The 15,318-nt window shown below is 47.2% G+C and overlaps 1 protein-coding gene across 1 annotated transcript in view; it reads right to left on the bottom strand.

The window, feature by feature from the left end:
- IL1RAP (interleukin 1 receptor accessory protein) overlaps window positions 1-14,707 on the bottom strand; it is a 31,922-nt gene extending 17,215 nt beyond the window's left edge. The window contains 3 exon segments of the mRNA XM_009334093.1: window positions 998-1,190; window positions 1,947-2,232; window positions 14,643-14,707. Coding sequence (XP_009332368.1) covers window positions 998-1,190; window positions 1,947-2,232; window positions 14,643-14,703 — 540 coding nt within the window. The 5' untranslated portion in view covers window positions 14,704-14,707.
- Between the last annotated feature and the right edge of the window lie 611 nt (window positions 14,708-15,318).

A 15,318-nucleotide genomic window follows, 5' to 3' on the forward strand; every position in this document is an offset into this window, starting at 1 on the left:
ACTTCCATGGGGCTTTTTGTTTCATTCTGCTAATTGATTGTTGATATGTGAATTTCAATGAATGGTACAAGTAAAGCATTTCAACTACTGGAGTGAAACTGCTCCTCTTGGATACAAAAGTAAGTTTTTCCTGAAGGGTTTTAGAGTTGGCTTCTTCTTTTGGGGTGGGTTTGTTGGTTTTTTGTTTTTTTTTAAATCAGCAGATATATTTGTTGCCAACTTTCTTTATTATTAAATTCACTCATACAGAACCTTCTATCTAGAAATCCAAAACCACTTTACAACCACTTAGAGAATTCAGTCCCATAACCCTCTGGGTCTGCACATCCCCTGAGAATTCTTATTCTCTCTTGACTAAAGGCATCCACCTAGAGAAGAACACTGAGGTCAAAATTTAATAAAATTGAGCAGTAATTCAGTAGGCAAGAGCCTGAGGATGGCTGGAGACAGCCTAATTATCAGAGCAGTATGGAGGGTGGGATAGGGGGATGTCTCCATCTTCAGCAAAGAGGTTTGCTGAATTGTGTCAAACAGGGTACCCATGGTCCTTGCAGAGGCCTGACGTACAACTTCATTTCCTGACCTCAAAGGATTTTGGAAGGGATGCTATTTTTGTTAGCAGGTGGGGTTTTTTTTGTTTGTTTGTTTTTTAAAGAAGAAGGAATATGAATCATAGTTTCCTTTACAGGGGTAGTGACTGGCTCACGCAGCAGGTTAGGTATACTGCGCGCAGCTGAACTGAGCTTCCTAAATCCCTGCCAGAGATTCTCCACTTGTGTATGCTGGTCAATAAAGCTTCAGTGTTAGCTCTCAATTCCCTTCAAAGAGCAGTTTCACCCTTGAACTCAATGGAAACAAAGCTCTTAAAATTAGTAAAGCTTCATTAACAGCTTCATCACTGGGGAGACTGAAACATAGCTCCATGATTCTCATGCCAACCATTGCTTTTTCAGATACAACACTGCATTCCCCCACTGCCCAAATAAGTCCTTCTTACCAAGTACCACTTGACAGTTGGTGTTACACTAGCAGGGTAAAACCCATCAATATCTGGACATATGATCTTCTCATTGGCATGCTCCAAGTAAAACATCTCCTCAGTGGGTTTTATTGAACGGCTCACACAAGAGTGTTGGTCTTTCGGAACAACCTCCAAGGGAAATGCAACTTTGCTGCAGTAGGTTGTATTTCTAAGGACAGAGGAGGATAGGGCTGATTAGTTGAAACTTGTTTACTCCTATAGCAGTGGAATGAAATAAAAATCACATCTGCAGTAACGAGCATCATAGCGCTGATGAGGTATATACAGCTTTAGTTGACTCATTTATAAATGGGAAAGAAAACACCAGAGATGGCCACACTAGCTCAGAAAAGCCTACAAAGATGACTAACAAGCAACATCCACTCCCCTGCTGGTAAAGCAGATAATAGGGTCAAAGACACGATGAACAAGAGACAACGTGAGGAAGATCAGAAAGAGCTCTTGTGGTCAGTGCATAGCAGATGCTATGTTCATTTTGTACCACACTTAGAGACACTTTTAATTTCCTAGAAATCTGAATCTCATGAATCTTTGCCAAATTAGCATGCAGTCAAAACATTACCCCTGCATCTGAAGCTATTTTTACTCTAGACATACAGATCACTTCTTAATGGTGAGCGCCTGTGGATTTTGCCACGGGCTCAGCAATAATATTTTCATGGACACTTGCAGCTAGCAAGGAGGGGCATGCACATTAATGTTTTCAAGGCTCCAAGCATTATTACGACGTAAATTGGCTCAGCACTGAGCGGTCTTATAATTGTAACATTCTTTTCCCATTAATGCTTATGTGAATGGTCTTCTCCCTACAGAAAGGTCTGGTGCTAAGAGCATAATTTTCTCCCTTCCATGAAAGTCCTTCAATTACGCTGAAGACATACAGAAGCTGCACCGCACAACCTACCTGAGCATGCACGTATAATTCCCAGTGTCATTGAGAAGGGCAGGCCAGAACCAAAGGGTGTCTTTCTCCTTACTGATGTGATTGTCCGGGAGGCGAAAATTAATGGGCTCCTCCAGATCCCGGTCCTGCCCGATCCTGTACCAGATCAGGGTTAAGCCAGCAGAATGGGCTGTGCTGTAGTTGTACTTCAAGAATGTCTCGAAAAGTGGGCATTTGATCTTGGCAGGTTCGCCATCATAAATCTGGATCTGCTTCATGGTGTCCACACCCCAGTCATCGCAGCGTTCTGCAGCCAGGAAGAACAAGGTACCTTAGCTTGCAAGTCTGCAGGAGAAAAACAGTTCTGCCCGTGTTCCCCACAGCCCTTGTTCCTGTCCCCATTAAAATCAGAGGCAAAACCGTAGTGTTTTCAGTGGAAGCAAACTGGGCTTTTATAAAGCAGAGCAAGCATACTGTGTTCATTTCTAGACAATCTGCAAACCTCTCCTTTCATTTGTACACCTCCTACATTTCTTCCAAGCTCTTTATCCCCCATCAGGACAATAGGATAAGATATTCCTGCATAACACCAGGCTTCCTAGAGAGCTCCAAGAAAATTCAACCCTAAAGTCTTGTGTGGGAAGATAAAATTTGGATGAAAACAATGCTAGAGGTGTGTGTGCATCCATGCAGATGGAAATAGAGGTGTTGAAATAAGAGAAGAGAAAATAACAATGCAAACATCAACCCTCCCTTAGAGCTATAGGCCATTGCCCCAGCCAGAAGAAGCCGGACTGTGGGTTCTGGGAGCGAGGACTGTCTTTCCTGTGATGGATTCATGCGATGCCTAGGCATGCTATGATAACACAAAGACACTAATAAGTGACACACAGCAACTGTTTATAGCGAAGTTTGGGAAGGGAGGCTGAGGTGCAGAAGAGACAGTATGGAGGAGGTGGCAGCAGGTTCTCTTGGGGATCCCCAGGCAGCGCCCAGGTGCCAGCCCCAAGCACGGTTCAACAGGCTCAGCGTGGCTCATGGCAGACTCAGGCTGACATAGAAACTGGGCAGCATGAGAAAAAAAAAAAATGCACCGCACAGCTTTATTTATTTATTCTTGTCATCAGTGACTAGTTTCAGGACAAACAGCACAGTCAAAACCCATTTCTCTTCCGAGTGCTCCTTTCCACTTCATTCCTCCTACCCATCAGGACGTCCAGTCACAAAGGGACTTGGTGCAAGCAAATCATGGTACCAGGGCGTCAGCAAACCTGAGAGCAACCTGCACTGCCAGCGCACACAGAGACACACGGAGGAACTGCTGTCACTGCATCTCCTGTCTCCCCACGCTGATGAGGCAGTGTATGGCACGGCACGCTTCCCAGCGCATGTCTCGTAGCTGCTAGGAGGCATTAGGTAGGACAGCCTGATGTCTGAGAGCCCAAAATGAGTCGAACAGGAGAGGGGTGTGCTGCCTGCAGCAGTGCCCAGGAACAGTGTCTCAGCATATCACAGGCACAGCAGAGATGACACTGCAAAGCCTCTGCGGTTTGCAGATATTAGAAGAACTCGGACCGAGAAGAAAAACAGAATACAGAATGCTCTTTGAGCCCAACTCTTCTGAACTGACTTCACAGGCCCAAAGCAGGATTTCTGGCATTTTATCTTCCTTAAATAGACAGTGGGATGTAGCTTGGCCCCAAATTCACACTTAATTAAAAACAGCAAAGAGATAAACCTTTGAGAAGATGGGCCCACAGCACTTAAAGGCAGCAATACTAACTCCTGTGGCTCAGCAATGGTTAGTCACAGTGAGGAGGAACCTGGACCAGTATGAATAGAAATGTTTTCCGGTGGGTTTACATGTAAATGTAAATGCAAACTGCATTGCTCCTCCTGTGGTATGCCAGACAGCCATATGACAGAGTGCTACTTCTGGAGGAAGAGAGCAAATTGGGCTAGGAAGAGGCAGTGAAGCCCAGAGTACAAGTATTCGCTAGTAGGAACCCCAAACCCAAATGGCTGGAGAGTGCCATCGCTCATCATCTAAGAAACATATAGATATTCCTTTCAAAACTGCACAGCATCATCCAGTACGGCTGCTACCACAGCCAGCGCCAAGGCTCCTTTTGAAACGCCAAACCAGTGTTGGAAGCCTTATACCATGGGAAGATGCATAGTCACCACCATGGTCAAAGCCAACTGGAACCAGTACGCTGCTTCGTGCTGGTGGGGTCAAGCTACTGGATTAGATACGGTCAAGTTTCCATAGAGTGGAAAATGAGACAAATGAGCCTGCCAGAGACTGCCTGCTAATTGCATGATAAAGCACTGTTTACTATTCATGGAGGGGGGGTGGCATTTGTTTTTATAAAGAAAGGCTTTCCCTCTGAAAGGAGCAGACCTGGGTCTGTAAATCAGGACACCCAGGTTCTTTTCCAGGCACCTGACTTTGCTGTCTCCTCTTGGGCTGCATAAAGGCAAATTGTCCTTATTACTTCAAATGGCAGGACTGGAGAGGAAAACAACTATATAAAACTGTGCAGTACTGAAATTCTTGGAGTCAAGATCAATGAAATTTGCAATCATGAACAGCTTATAAATTAGCTTAAAATTACATGTTGCAACAGCTTACAAATCACCATTGTAAAACTACTTACACGTTCTATCTGAATAAGTTACTGAAAATAAATACAACTTTTATTTTTTTTCTTCCTAGATTACTCAAAAGCAATGTATGGGCCTTGTCTCCTTGGCTGGGGAAGAGGCGATTGTTATTGTTGTTTACTATAAGAGCTGTACCTGGAGATTTTGTCTCAGAGCTGGATAATTTGCCTGACTTCAGGAACACTGTCACACCAAACAGCTAGTCCTAAGGCTCCCCACATGCATCCTGCCTTTGGGGTGCTGTGTGCTCTGAGCTGAACCCCAAACACAGCACACAACCGTGCTGGTAATGAGCAGCTACACCACAGACCGCAGGAGCAGCCATAAGGCTTGAGAGGCAAGCACACAGGCTGTGCTTGCCACCCTGCTGTCAGTGACTTCTCCTGGCTGCCAGGGCAAAGCTAGCCCAGCACGGCTCCGAGGGCTCAGGGAGCAAAGCCATGACCCATCGCTCACAGCAGAGATGGCAGAAACACCACGGGCTGGAGCAAGACCTCCTTCACACATAAAACACTGAGGACAGAAGTTGTGGCTTCCCTCCTCCCCGTGCCATGCTGACAGTAGAACTGCTATTTTGATTTTTTGGGGTGGTTTTTGCCCGAGATAGCTGGGCTCTGCCTGACATGGCACGTGAGGGGCCTGCAGGGCATCCCTAACACACCTTTGTGAGCATCTTCCTCCTCGGCTATGATGTGGCTCTTCTCCCTGTGCCAACAACATCCTTTGCCGTGGTGGCACTTTTGCAGCAGACCCCAGCGGATGGGTCAAGTCCAGACAGCCGTCTGCGCTCCCCACACACATGTAAAGCGCAGGGGTTGCTTGCATTATTATTGCTATAATTTTATTTGCATCCAACAGCTCCCTGCAACATTTTGTGCCCCTTCCACTGTTTTAACCTTTATTGTATATTCAGAGCCTATTTGCTGCTAACACCAGCATGCAGCTGCTTGGATGTCAGTCTAAGCTGGAGATAGCCTGAAAAAAATGGCATGACTTCACACTGAACTTCACTGGCATAAAGCAGCTCCCATTATGAAAAAAAAAAAATATAATACACACACACTGATATATCCTGACTCCAGCAACAATATTTGAGGGGGCACTGCAGAAGGAAGATGCAAGAACCCAGTTCTAATTGTGAGAAACAGCACTAACTTCTATGGTGCTGTGCCTATTTGCAGCAACTCACACTTGTTTTCACTGGCTAAGCCTAGAAGTGAGTTTCTTCTCTCTTGAAACAATTCCTGCACAAAACAGCCACTGGAGTTAAGAGCAGCTCCTGATTAAATCGAGTGGGATCAGCATTCATGCTTTGACTTCAGAGGTTCACGCTCTGACTTCAGAGGTTCACTAACAAATGGAAACCAATGAAGAGATGGGGGAGTTATATGCAACTCCATGGTCCCTTCCATGCTGCAGTGAATGAAGCACTACACACATAACAGGGATACAGTAAAATTCTCTAAAAATCCACCATCCCACAAATGCATCTTCCTAGAAATGCCTCTGCAAAACACTTTTGAAAGAAGCCATCTTTTTCTCATTACTGATGAGGTGTACTGCAGATGCCTCAACCGACCCCTCTTACTGCTGGGTGCTCTGTAATCACGCAGCAGGGCAGTCTGTGACCCGTAATACCTACCCGTGACAGACAATGCAGGAAAAAGGCAAGAAACGGTCCTGTTTCCACAGCCCTGCTTGGGAAAAGGGATGAGGATTATACAGGCTGGAGGGAAGCTGCATGGTAGAAGGAAACACCCACCTCCAGCACTGGAAGAGAAAGTGCAGACAGAAAGGTCAGGATGCCCATCTTGATTTCATGTGCCTTGAGATAAAGATAAGAGCGGGCTGCTGCGCTACTACTCCTCCCTGATGCACACTGAGAACTAGGTGAACTGGCAAAATTAACTCCAAACGTCTTCCTTGCTTGGACTGCAAGTTGCAATCCATGTTCATAGGGGTATCTACTACTCATACAAGGGACAGAAACCTCTCCTGTTACAGAAAGAGTCAGATCTGTCCCATTTCTGAATCTGGTGCTACAACACCCTTAAACACCAGCTATCCCAAAACAGACTCCTTCTCAGAAGCCAAACAAAGCTGAAGAAAGTGGCTTCTCCACATGCAAAGTAGAAAATGAAAGGAGAGAAAATAAAAAATAATGATGTTGCTCAGCCGCATAAAAGTGAAAACAGACATTTCTGGAAACCTTTCCCAACCTTTCGCTTATCACACTGATTTACCCCCTTGGGAACAGAGCTCTGAATACACACCCCTGAAATGCTCCTGAGATGCATCTGCAGCACCCATTACAAGTACCCACACAGTCAAAACAGAGATGAAATTGGTGCAATTATTTGGGTTTTTCAAGAAGAGACAAACTACTTAACCTGTGGATCAAAAAAGAAAACCAGACTAAGGACACATCAAGAAACGCTGTCCCATTTTCTCCACGGTTTGGCATTTCTATGCAGTCATTTTAAGTACCTCCATTTAAAAAAAAATTCTCAACCACCAAAATTCTACCAGCTCCACACCGCCTCTACCCCTTCCTTCCCTGGCCCTCCCCTGGGACTACAAACAAAGGCTTCCCCTAGTTAAAATTTCTGTGAAGAAATAATAAAGTGCCATTCTTATGAGAGGCCACCTATCATGCCAGCATAAGTTACCCTGCCGTTTGCCAAATTGATGCACCCTTCTTAATCGTCTCTAATCTTGGCAGGGGGCCCGCCTTGCATGCAGACTGGGACCGTGCAGCAGCAGCAGGACACGAAGCCATCAATGCTGCCGGCTGAGTGACACGGCAGACCCCTCCTCCTCACACCATTTCAGCACTAGCATCAGATGGGGCTGCACTATCTCAACAGCTTCCTACTTTCTTCGGCCACCCCTGCTGCATTATCTTAAAGCAAAGCTGATATGAGTCAGCCTTCACTCGGGGAGCACAGCCAGGCCAGCGGTTAGCTTGATACAAGAATCAGCATCAATAAGGCAGAAAAAGCCAGTCACACAAAGCAATTAAGTGAGAATTATTCATTACTACCTTAAAAAAAAATTTTTTCCCCCACCCTCTTTCAAGCTCACAGCAGTCAGTGAGAAGGAAGCAGAGGAAGTCAGGCTGAATGAAGGAGTAGCACTGTGAGCATAGGAGGTACCAGCTGTGGCCAGCAGCCACGCGTGGGTGGGTGCTCTTTCCTTTTACGCCAGTGCCAGGAGCACCCACTCTTCCACTGCATCTGCATTTTTCCTTTCACACGTGCATCCTGCACGAGACCACCCCACAGCAGCATGCTCCCCAGCCGTGTGCTTTGCTCAGCAGCTGAGCAGTAAGGCAGCATGGCAGGGCAGCTCTTCCCATGCGGTCTGTGTCCCATCTGACCATACGTCCTGGTTTCAGCTGGGACAGAGTTAATTTTCTTCCTAGTAGCTGGTACAGTGCTGTGATTTGGATTTAGCATGAGAGTAATGTGATAACACACTGATGTTTTAGTTGTTGCTAAGCAGTGCTTACACTAAGTCAAGGACTTTTCAGCTTCCCACACTCTGCCAGCGAGGACGTGCACAAGAAGCTGGGAGGGAGTATAGCCAGGACAGCTGACCCAAACTGACCAAAGGGATATTCCATACCGTGTGACATCATGCTCAGTATATAAGCTGGGAGGAGAGAGGGTAGCATGGAACAAAACAAATGAGAACATCTTCCCTGAACTGGGAGAAGAGGCACAGACCCAGCCACGCTGAAATCAACGGGAATGACAGAGAACTTGGGTTAACCCTAGACAAGATCAGCTAGCTCTCACCATTTGCTCCCACTATCTCTGCAGCAGCGATCAGAGGATGCCTAAAAACTGGTCATAGCTCAATGCTGCCTTGGAGGCTCAGCCTGGAAGCTGCACAAACTTTGCAGGAATTTATAATCTGACTTCCAGTAGAAACACATCAAAAAGAGCCTGTCATAACCTCACTGCCTTCTTCCCACAGCCTCTCCAGAGCAAGTAAATAGAAGTGGTCCTGGCACAAACCTCCCCATGACCAGCTCCAATGCACAGCACGCCATCCAGCCCCATCCACATGGTTCTGCTGCAATGGCACCGGCAATGTGGTTTTACGTTTCTCCCAAGTCTCGCCATATTCATCCTGTGCTGCCGCTGAGCTGTGATGCCCCCATGGAAGCAGCTCCACTGGATGCCACACAAGAGGATGGAGTCTGTCTCCTCCTCTATCCCTCTCCCCCCCAGCCACTTTTATCATTTAAATAGATAGGACAGCCGAGAAAGGAAGAAGGAAAAGGACTTTCATTTGCAGAACAGCTCATCATTTCCAAAAGCACTTATACATTGTGGTTGTTTAACTTTAGATCCTGAAAATCTAGTTTAAACAGGTGTGACAGTCTGCCTCTCTGCCAACTTCACAAAAAACAAGCTGACTGCGTAAACTTCTATTGACTTCAGCACAGCCAGAGCTTCAGAGGAAGCAGCCAAGGCACGACATACAAAAAATGATGATTCTGTAATGGAGCCCATAGCTCCTGACTCTGAGTTTCCTTATGTAATCAAGCACAGCCTGTGACATGGGGAGGGGTAGTTGTTATTGGTGTCTTTTAAAACTCCTCCACAGTGAGCTCCATGCCTTCACTCTCTGTGTGTAAAGCTGCGTTTACTGTATGTGGCACTGAGTATTTTGGTTACCTCCAGCAACTGGGGCGGGGGGAGAAGTATTCGGTTTTCTCTAGCAAGCTTGACATGTTTTCCTGGAGGCTTTTTTTAAAATTGAGATCAAAACAATAAAGGTAGGGGTATGAACTGCTTCAAAGCCTGAAGGAGAAAAGGAGCAAATAGCTACTTTCCATCCCACTTCATTGGCGAAATTGCTGCGTGAAGTAAAGCAGAGCAGCATGGGAAGAGGAGAGAGAGTGAGAGGAAACGGAATGGCCTGTTGCAAAATCATCTGTAGGAGAGGCAGCACGAAAAGGAGGTTTACCTGATTAGCACCACCTAGAGCTGTGCTCAAGCTGGCAGGGGCTCTTCTGTGTGCCTGGGACATCAGACTGGGACTTGACAAGGTTCCAGGCTCAACTCCTGGCTCTGCCACAGGCTTGCTTAGTTAAACCCACACAGCCTAGTTATTGCACTTAGCCAAGGTCTCTGTTGCCTGCTTTAAAATACAGTCAACGATTCTGCACTGCCCACCACAAACATCCACAGGAACATCTGCACAAAAAAAAAAATGCTGCAGCAGTTGTTCTCGGATGAGGACAGAAACCAAAAAAATGCAGCAGGCAGTAAAATGCACCGTAAGGGTCTACGAGCCTGGCAGAAGTCACTTGTGTGCAACAAAATGTATGAGACTGAGCTCACAACTGTGCAGCTGCAGCAGGGGACGTGATAGATAAGAAGGGTAGGGGACAGGTCCCTGATGTCCCCTCACGCCCTATTTGATACACACAGAGGGGCAAAAGCGACCGTCCAATATCACATCAGCAACACACCCAAACCGGGCTGCTTTCTTCCATATGTTTCTGCGCTTCTGTGCAGACAGCTCACATCACGTTGACACCTGCACAAAACTCACCCCTTGCAACCTATTTCCTCAGCTGACAAGAACCAGAAGCGAGGTCTTATCTCCTCAGCAGGCACGATTCTGGCTGGTGTGGAGGGAGGCTGGAGGCTGTGGTTACACATCTGCACCCAGGCCAGCTCTGCTCTGCAGGTTTTATCTCCATCCACTTCAGGGCTATGCACCTTTCAACACCCTTGGTGTTGAATAACTTCATGTCCCCAAGCACCATAAACTTCTACAACCACAGAAATTCACAGACGGGTATGGATGGTTATAAAATCATGTCCTAAATTAGGACAGAAAGAAGCTGAGATTGGAAGAGTAGGAGGAAGTCAGGAAATCCCAGGAGAAAGCGATGGGGGAGGGATTTAGTCTCTTTAGAAAAAAATAATGCAGTTTAATCTATTTTTCTTTTGACTTTACACACTAAAATAAGCTTCTCAGCTTCTAGGGCTGTCACAAATCATAAGGAAAATAAGGCCACTGGAACCCCATCAGTAGAATAAGAGCTATATAGTAATAATCAGAGCTATATAGTAATAATCCTGAGGAGTTGCGCAGGGCTTTCCATCTTCAAAGTGTTTTACAGACAGTCATTTATTAATCTGAAAATTTCCCCTGGCCATAAGTAACTACTCTGCCTCTCTGCTAAGCGCGAGACACACGCGGCGCAGATTGGCACTCGGGAGAGATGGCGCAGGCAGCAGTCCTGACCTCCGGGGCTGGACCTCGGTTTCTGGCTCTCTGAGGTCAGACCTTCGCTGCTCCAGCCACCACCTGAATCCAGAAGCACTGGTGACGTCTGGCGTTTTGGAGCCAACTGGTACCTGAGAGCCTCTGGTATGGGGGAGTAAGAGACATGCTCAGAACCCAGGAAATAACAGCAAAGCCCAAAATAAAACTCCCAGGACAGGCTCCTGGCTGCCTTACAGCCACTGCCTGCCATGCTGGGGTGTCACTCTGGGCAGAAGCTGGCCCCAGTCCTGGGCTCATCCTACCACGCAGCCCACCTGATAGCCCCCAGGGAGCTGTCAGAGGAGTTTCCTATACAAACACAATGCTTCCTCCCACCAAAGGGCTATTTATGCACAGCAGTTACCTGTTTACACTAGGTGGGTCCTTTAGATAATCAGCATGAGGCTGCTCCTCCTCTCCTGGCAGCAATATTCTTCTGCTTTTCTAATTCCCCAAGACAATACTCCTAACCGTGATCCTCTCCCCAGCCCTCGCCCTGCGAAAGCTGGGAGTTCTTGGAGAATGAGAGCAGTCTGGTTAGCAGAGAGAGAAAAATGGAACAAGGAGCACAATTACAGCTACATCTTCTAAATAAGTCGGTATCTAACATAGGCCAACTTTGTTTGGAAACCAGAAGATAACAGCCAGTATGAATACAGAATAATGTTATGTTCTTTGTCCGACTGGTTTTTCATCTCTTTTAAGCCACTGTATATTTATATGATTTCAGTAGTGCCAAAGAAATGATTGTAGGACCAAAACTGGGTTAATCAGTTTTTGCTATCCTTCTCTGGATATCAGAATATCTGGTTTCATTAAGCACCCTACAACAGAAGTGCACAGATCTAAGTCTTATTTCCATCTTAAGGATGGCTTAGCTGAGGCAATGAAAGCAGAAGACCCCGAGTACCATTGCAAACAATGTCCTAAAGGTCACAAGTAAGGGATTCAAACCCAGGCACTGCAGATCACGTATATTCTCAAGACCAGAAGAGATTTGCCCACGCATACGGCATGAGTGAGTAGCAGACTCAGGCACAAATTCAGTCTCAGACTCCAAGTGTTTTACTCTACACTACTCAGATCACATTTCTTTCCTCTTCCAGCTCCCTTTCAGCAAATGATTTTGTTTCAGCACCAGCTTCCATACACAGCAGAAACAGCAGAGCCCAAAGAATGGACATTTAGAGCCACAGTGCTGTTGGCAAAGTTTTTGGAGAAAACAAAAAAGTTTGCAAATTTGTCTCTCCAGTAAGAAGTAGGGTGAAGTACAACACTGAAGCTTTCTGACACACTGCCAGGGAGACTGTCAGCTATACCGGCTGAACTGGATGGAAAGGCAGTCTGTTATAGCCGGAGCAGTGCTGAAATTTAGTAAATATTTGCTCTTCATCCCCTCTGTAAGCTGAGAGAGCTCAGGACTCAGCAGAGCCAGTACCCCTGGCTTGGGGCAGTCTGGTCAGTGCTGCTGACCACGCCACTCCCCCGGGAAGGACCACCAAGGCAGGCAAGAAAAGTGGCAGCAAACCACAGCAGGACTCCTGCCCCCGGCCAGCCTGGGCTGGAGAGAACTGGGCTGGTCCTGACAATACAGCGTATCCATGACCATTATAGCAAAGCACAGAAAAAGATCCAGCTGAAATGACAAATCCCTACCAAGTTATACACCTTAAATATCCCACGAGCAAGGTTCCCCGGTGAAAGCTACCCATCTCCATGGCCTCGCTTACTGTTAGACCACTGGGGCAGCTGCAGACTGAGCACAACCCTTCTACATTCACTCCAGATAACCTCCACTCTGCTCCTCTCACCTACGCTCCCCGCTCCAAGAAGAAAAAGCAAGCCCAAATGCTGTAACATTATCAGAGCATGTCAGGTCTCCCACACTGATCTGTGTTTACGACTTTGCAAGGGTGAAACGAGCTCCAGTTGCCTTTTGGTGCCAGTCCCAGGAAACCCCACAGCGTAACAGAGGGCTGCACAGACGGCTGCCCCTCCATCCAAGTACAAACAGCCTACAAGCCCGTCATGAATAACAAAAGACATTTTGACAGCCCGAAGTGGTTTGTGATGTCCATGGAACAAAAAGGGAGCACTGAACTGAAGAGTGGGTCTGTCACCCACAGACCTGCAGAAAATTGAACTCATACACTACAGTGGATTTGCAGAAGAAATGTATTTCAACTGATCACGTGCCCCACGCATCACCCTTTGACACTTATGTTCTTGCAGCACTCCACAAAAGCTCTAACCATCCTGTACAGAAAGCCTCTGCTACAGGAGGAATATTTAAAAAGCACTAAATACCTTGCAGAAATGCATGGAGGGTTCTGCCAGATCAATTGGCACGAGCCTGTGTGACCCAAACACCAGGGTGCTCATTTCACAGCTCCCAGCTGACAGTCTCAGCTTTTAGAGTTGCTCTAACATTTCCTGGGCAATCCTGATTCAATTGCACCTACTTCCCATTTCTGAAAAAGCCCAAGATGACTGCACGTAGGGTGTCGGAACACTGCCTCAGCAGGAGGAGGATATTGCGTTGGTGGAGAGCAGAACAGCACATCCAGACGCACACACAAAGCAGGGATTTTCCCAGCGAGCATCAGCGACCCGCATCGCTGGGTCCCTCCTTCCCCAGGCACTCCTACTACCTAGGGCTTAGCGGAGGAGACCTGGGCCATATATTTGCTGTTTCCCCATTGCTCACCACTTCCTCCAGGCCCCCGTTAGCCAGGATGGGACATCCCCTACTGAAGACTACAGCCTACTGTGAAAGCCTGCAGCCTTTGGGCATCCCAAGGAGAAAAGCCTCCCAGCCTTTGGATTCTGTGATGAACCCTGCGCTGAGATCAACCTTGCTGAGGTGCACGTTGTGAATCCAGCCCCAATAATTCAGCGTGGTCCAAGAGATAATGATACAAGAGCTGTTCATCTGCTCAGGGTATTATAACTGTTTGTTTGCCAGCGCTGCAGAAGAGCAAGGGCTCGTGGGGGGACTTGTCAATCCCCTGCACAGCCCTTATTTCTGAACATTTCCCCCTATAAAGCCCGTGCCTGTTCTTTCCTCCCTCCCCCTTCCACTCGCCTCCTGCAAATCATGCTATCTCCTTCCACCCCCAAATAGGAAGTCCAGAGCCAAGACGCACACAATCTGCCTCTTCACAAGAGCCGGGCTGAACGTGTGCCAGAGGAGCTGTGAGGATGACAACATATTTCCTGTCAGGAAAGTGACTCAGTGAGATGGGTATGAGAGCTCCTCTTACTCAAGAAGTTCCCCTCTCCCCTTGTGTTGCTGAGGCATGAGTCAGAATCCGAGAGCCAGAATTTCAACCCCCTCCGGATCCAACCAGGAATAGTGGAGTTCAGGTTCAAGCCCAGATCCTGCTTGCAACTCAGTAACAAGTCAGCACCACGTGCCGAGCCCTCGTTTCGCCCCTCACAGAAGGGGAATAACAATACTGACCAAGTGGGCAGCTTGAATTTGCAAAGCACTTTTAGGTTGAGATGGTGCGTATTGCTATTTGCTTATGCACCCGTTTACACCATGCTCGTAGCCTCTATATGTGAGCATTATACAATACCCACACAGAACTAATACCATGTTCATGCATTTTGCTAAAGTATTTTACACACGACCATTTCATCCAGGAATACTGTAAATGCTTAAAAATCCCTGCAGCCAGTTTTCTTCCTCTGGCCTCAGATCAGCTCTTCCCCGTGATAAGCAGGCAGACCCATCGCATGCCGCGTCCTTACCAGAGCCGCTGCTGAGGGTGACCATGCACAGCCAGAGCGTAACCAGCAGCGCACCGACCATCTTCACCCTGCTGAGACAAAGCACACACAGAGCTTCTGGTTATTTTACAATATTTCATCACTGCAGACAGTTTTTTAACTCTGAGCGTATGTGTTTATTCCTCTGCCCACCCAATGATCCTTTAATTATGGTATGTTCTTTTTTCATCTCTTCATTAAGATTCCTTAAGAAAAGCATCTGTATGTCAGTGTTGTCCTGCCTGCAGGCAGCTGCACGAGCTCTCCAAGCCTGGGAGGTGATGGCTTAGAAGAGGACAGCTGAGCTCATTGACTTAAGTCACTGGAATAGTCCATGTCCATGAGCACAAGGAGTAAAGTAGATGCTTACAGGCTAGAAATCCCAAGCTTTGACTCCCAAAACACCAAGGTCCTTTGCCGAGACCTCATTCTGCCAGCGCACACACTTGTTTCTAAGAATGAGTGCAGAAAGCACTCGTGACGGCGAGCGGCGGCTGAAGCACACTTGCACTGAACACGCATCCGACAGTTCAGTGTGACAACCACGCCGGTGCAGTCCGAATTTGCAAGCTCTGCTGGTGACCTGCAAAGAGGCTGGCTGCCAGAGTCCTGACTGCTCCACCCTGTTCCTGCAGGCAGGTCAAGGCTCCACCAGCTC

This window comes from Pygoscelis adeliae, unplaced genomic scaffold (genome assembly GCF_000699105.1).
Source record: "Pygoscelis adeliae isolate BGI_AS28 unplaced genomic scaffold, ASM69910v1 Scaffold161, whole genome shotgun sequence".
NCBI classification, from domain to species: Eukaryota; Metazoa; Chordata; class Aves; order Sphenisciformes; family Spheniscidae; genus Pygoscelis; species Pygoscelis adeliae.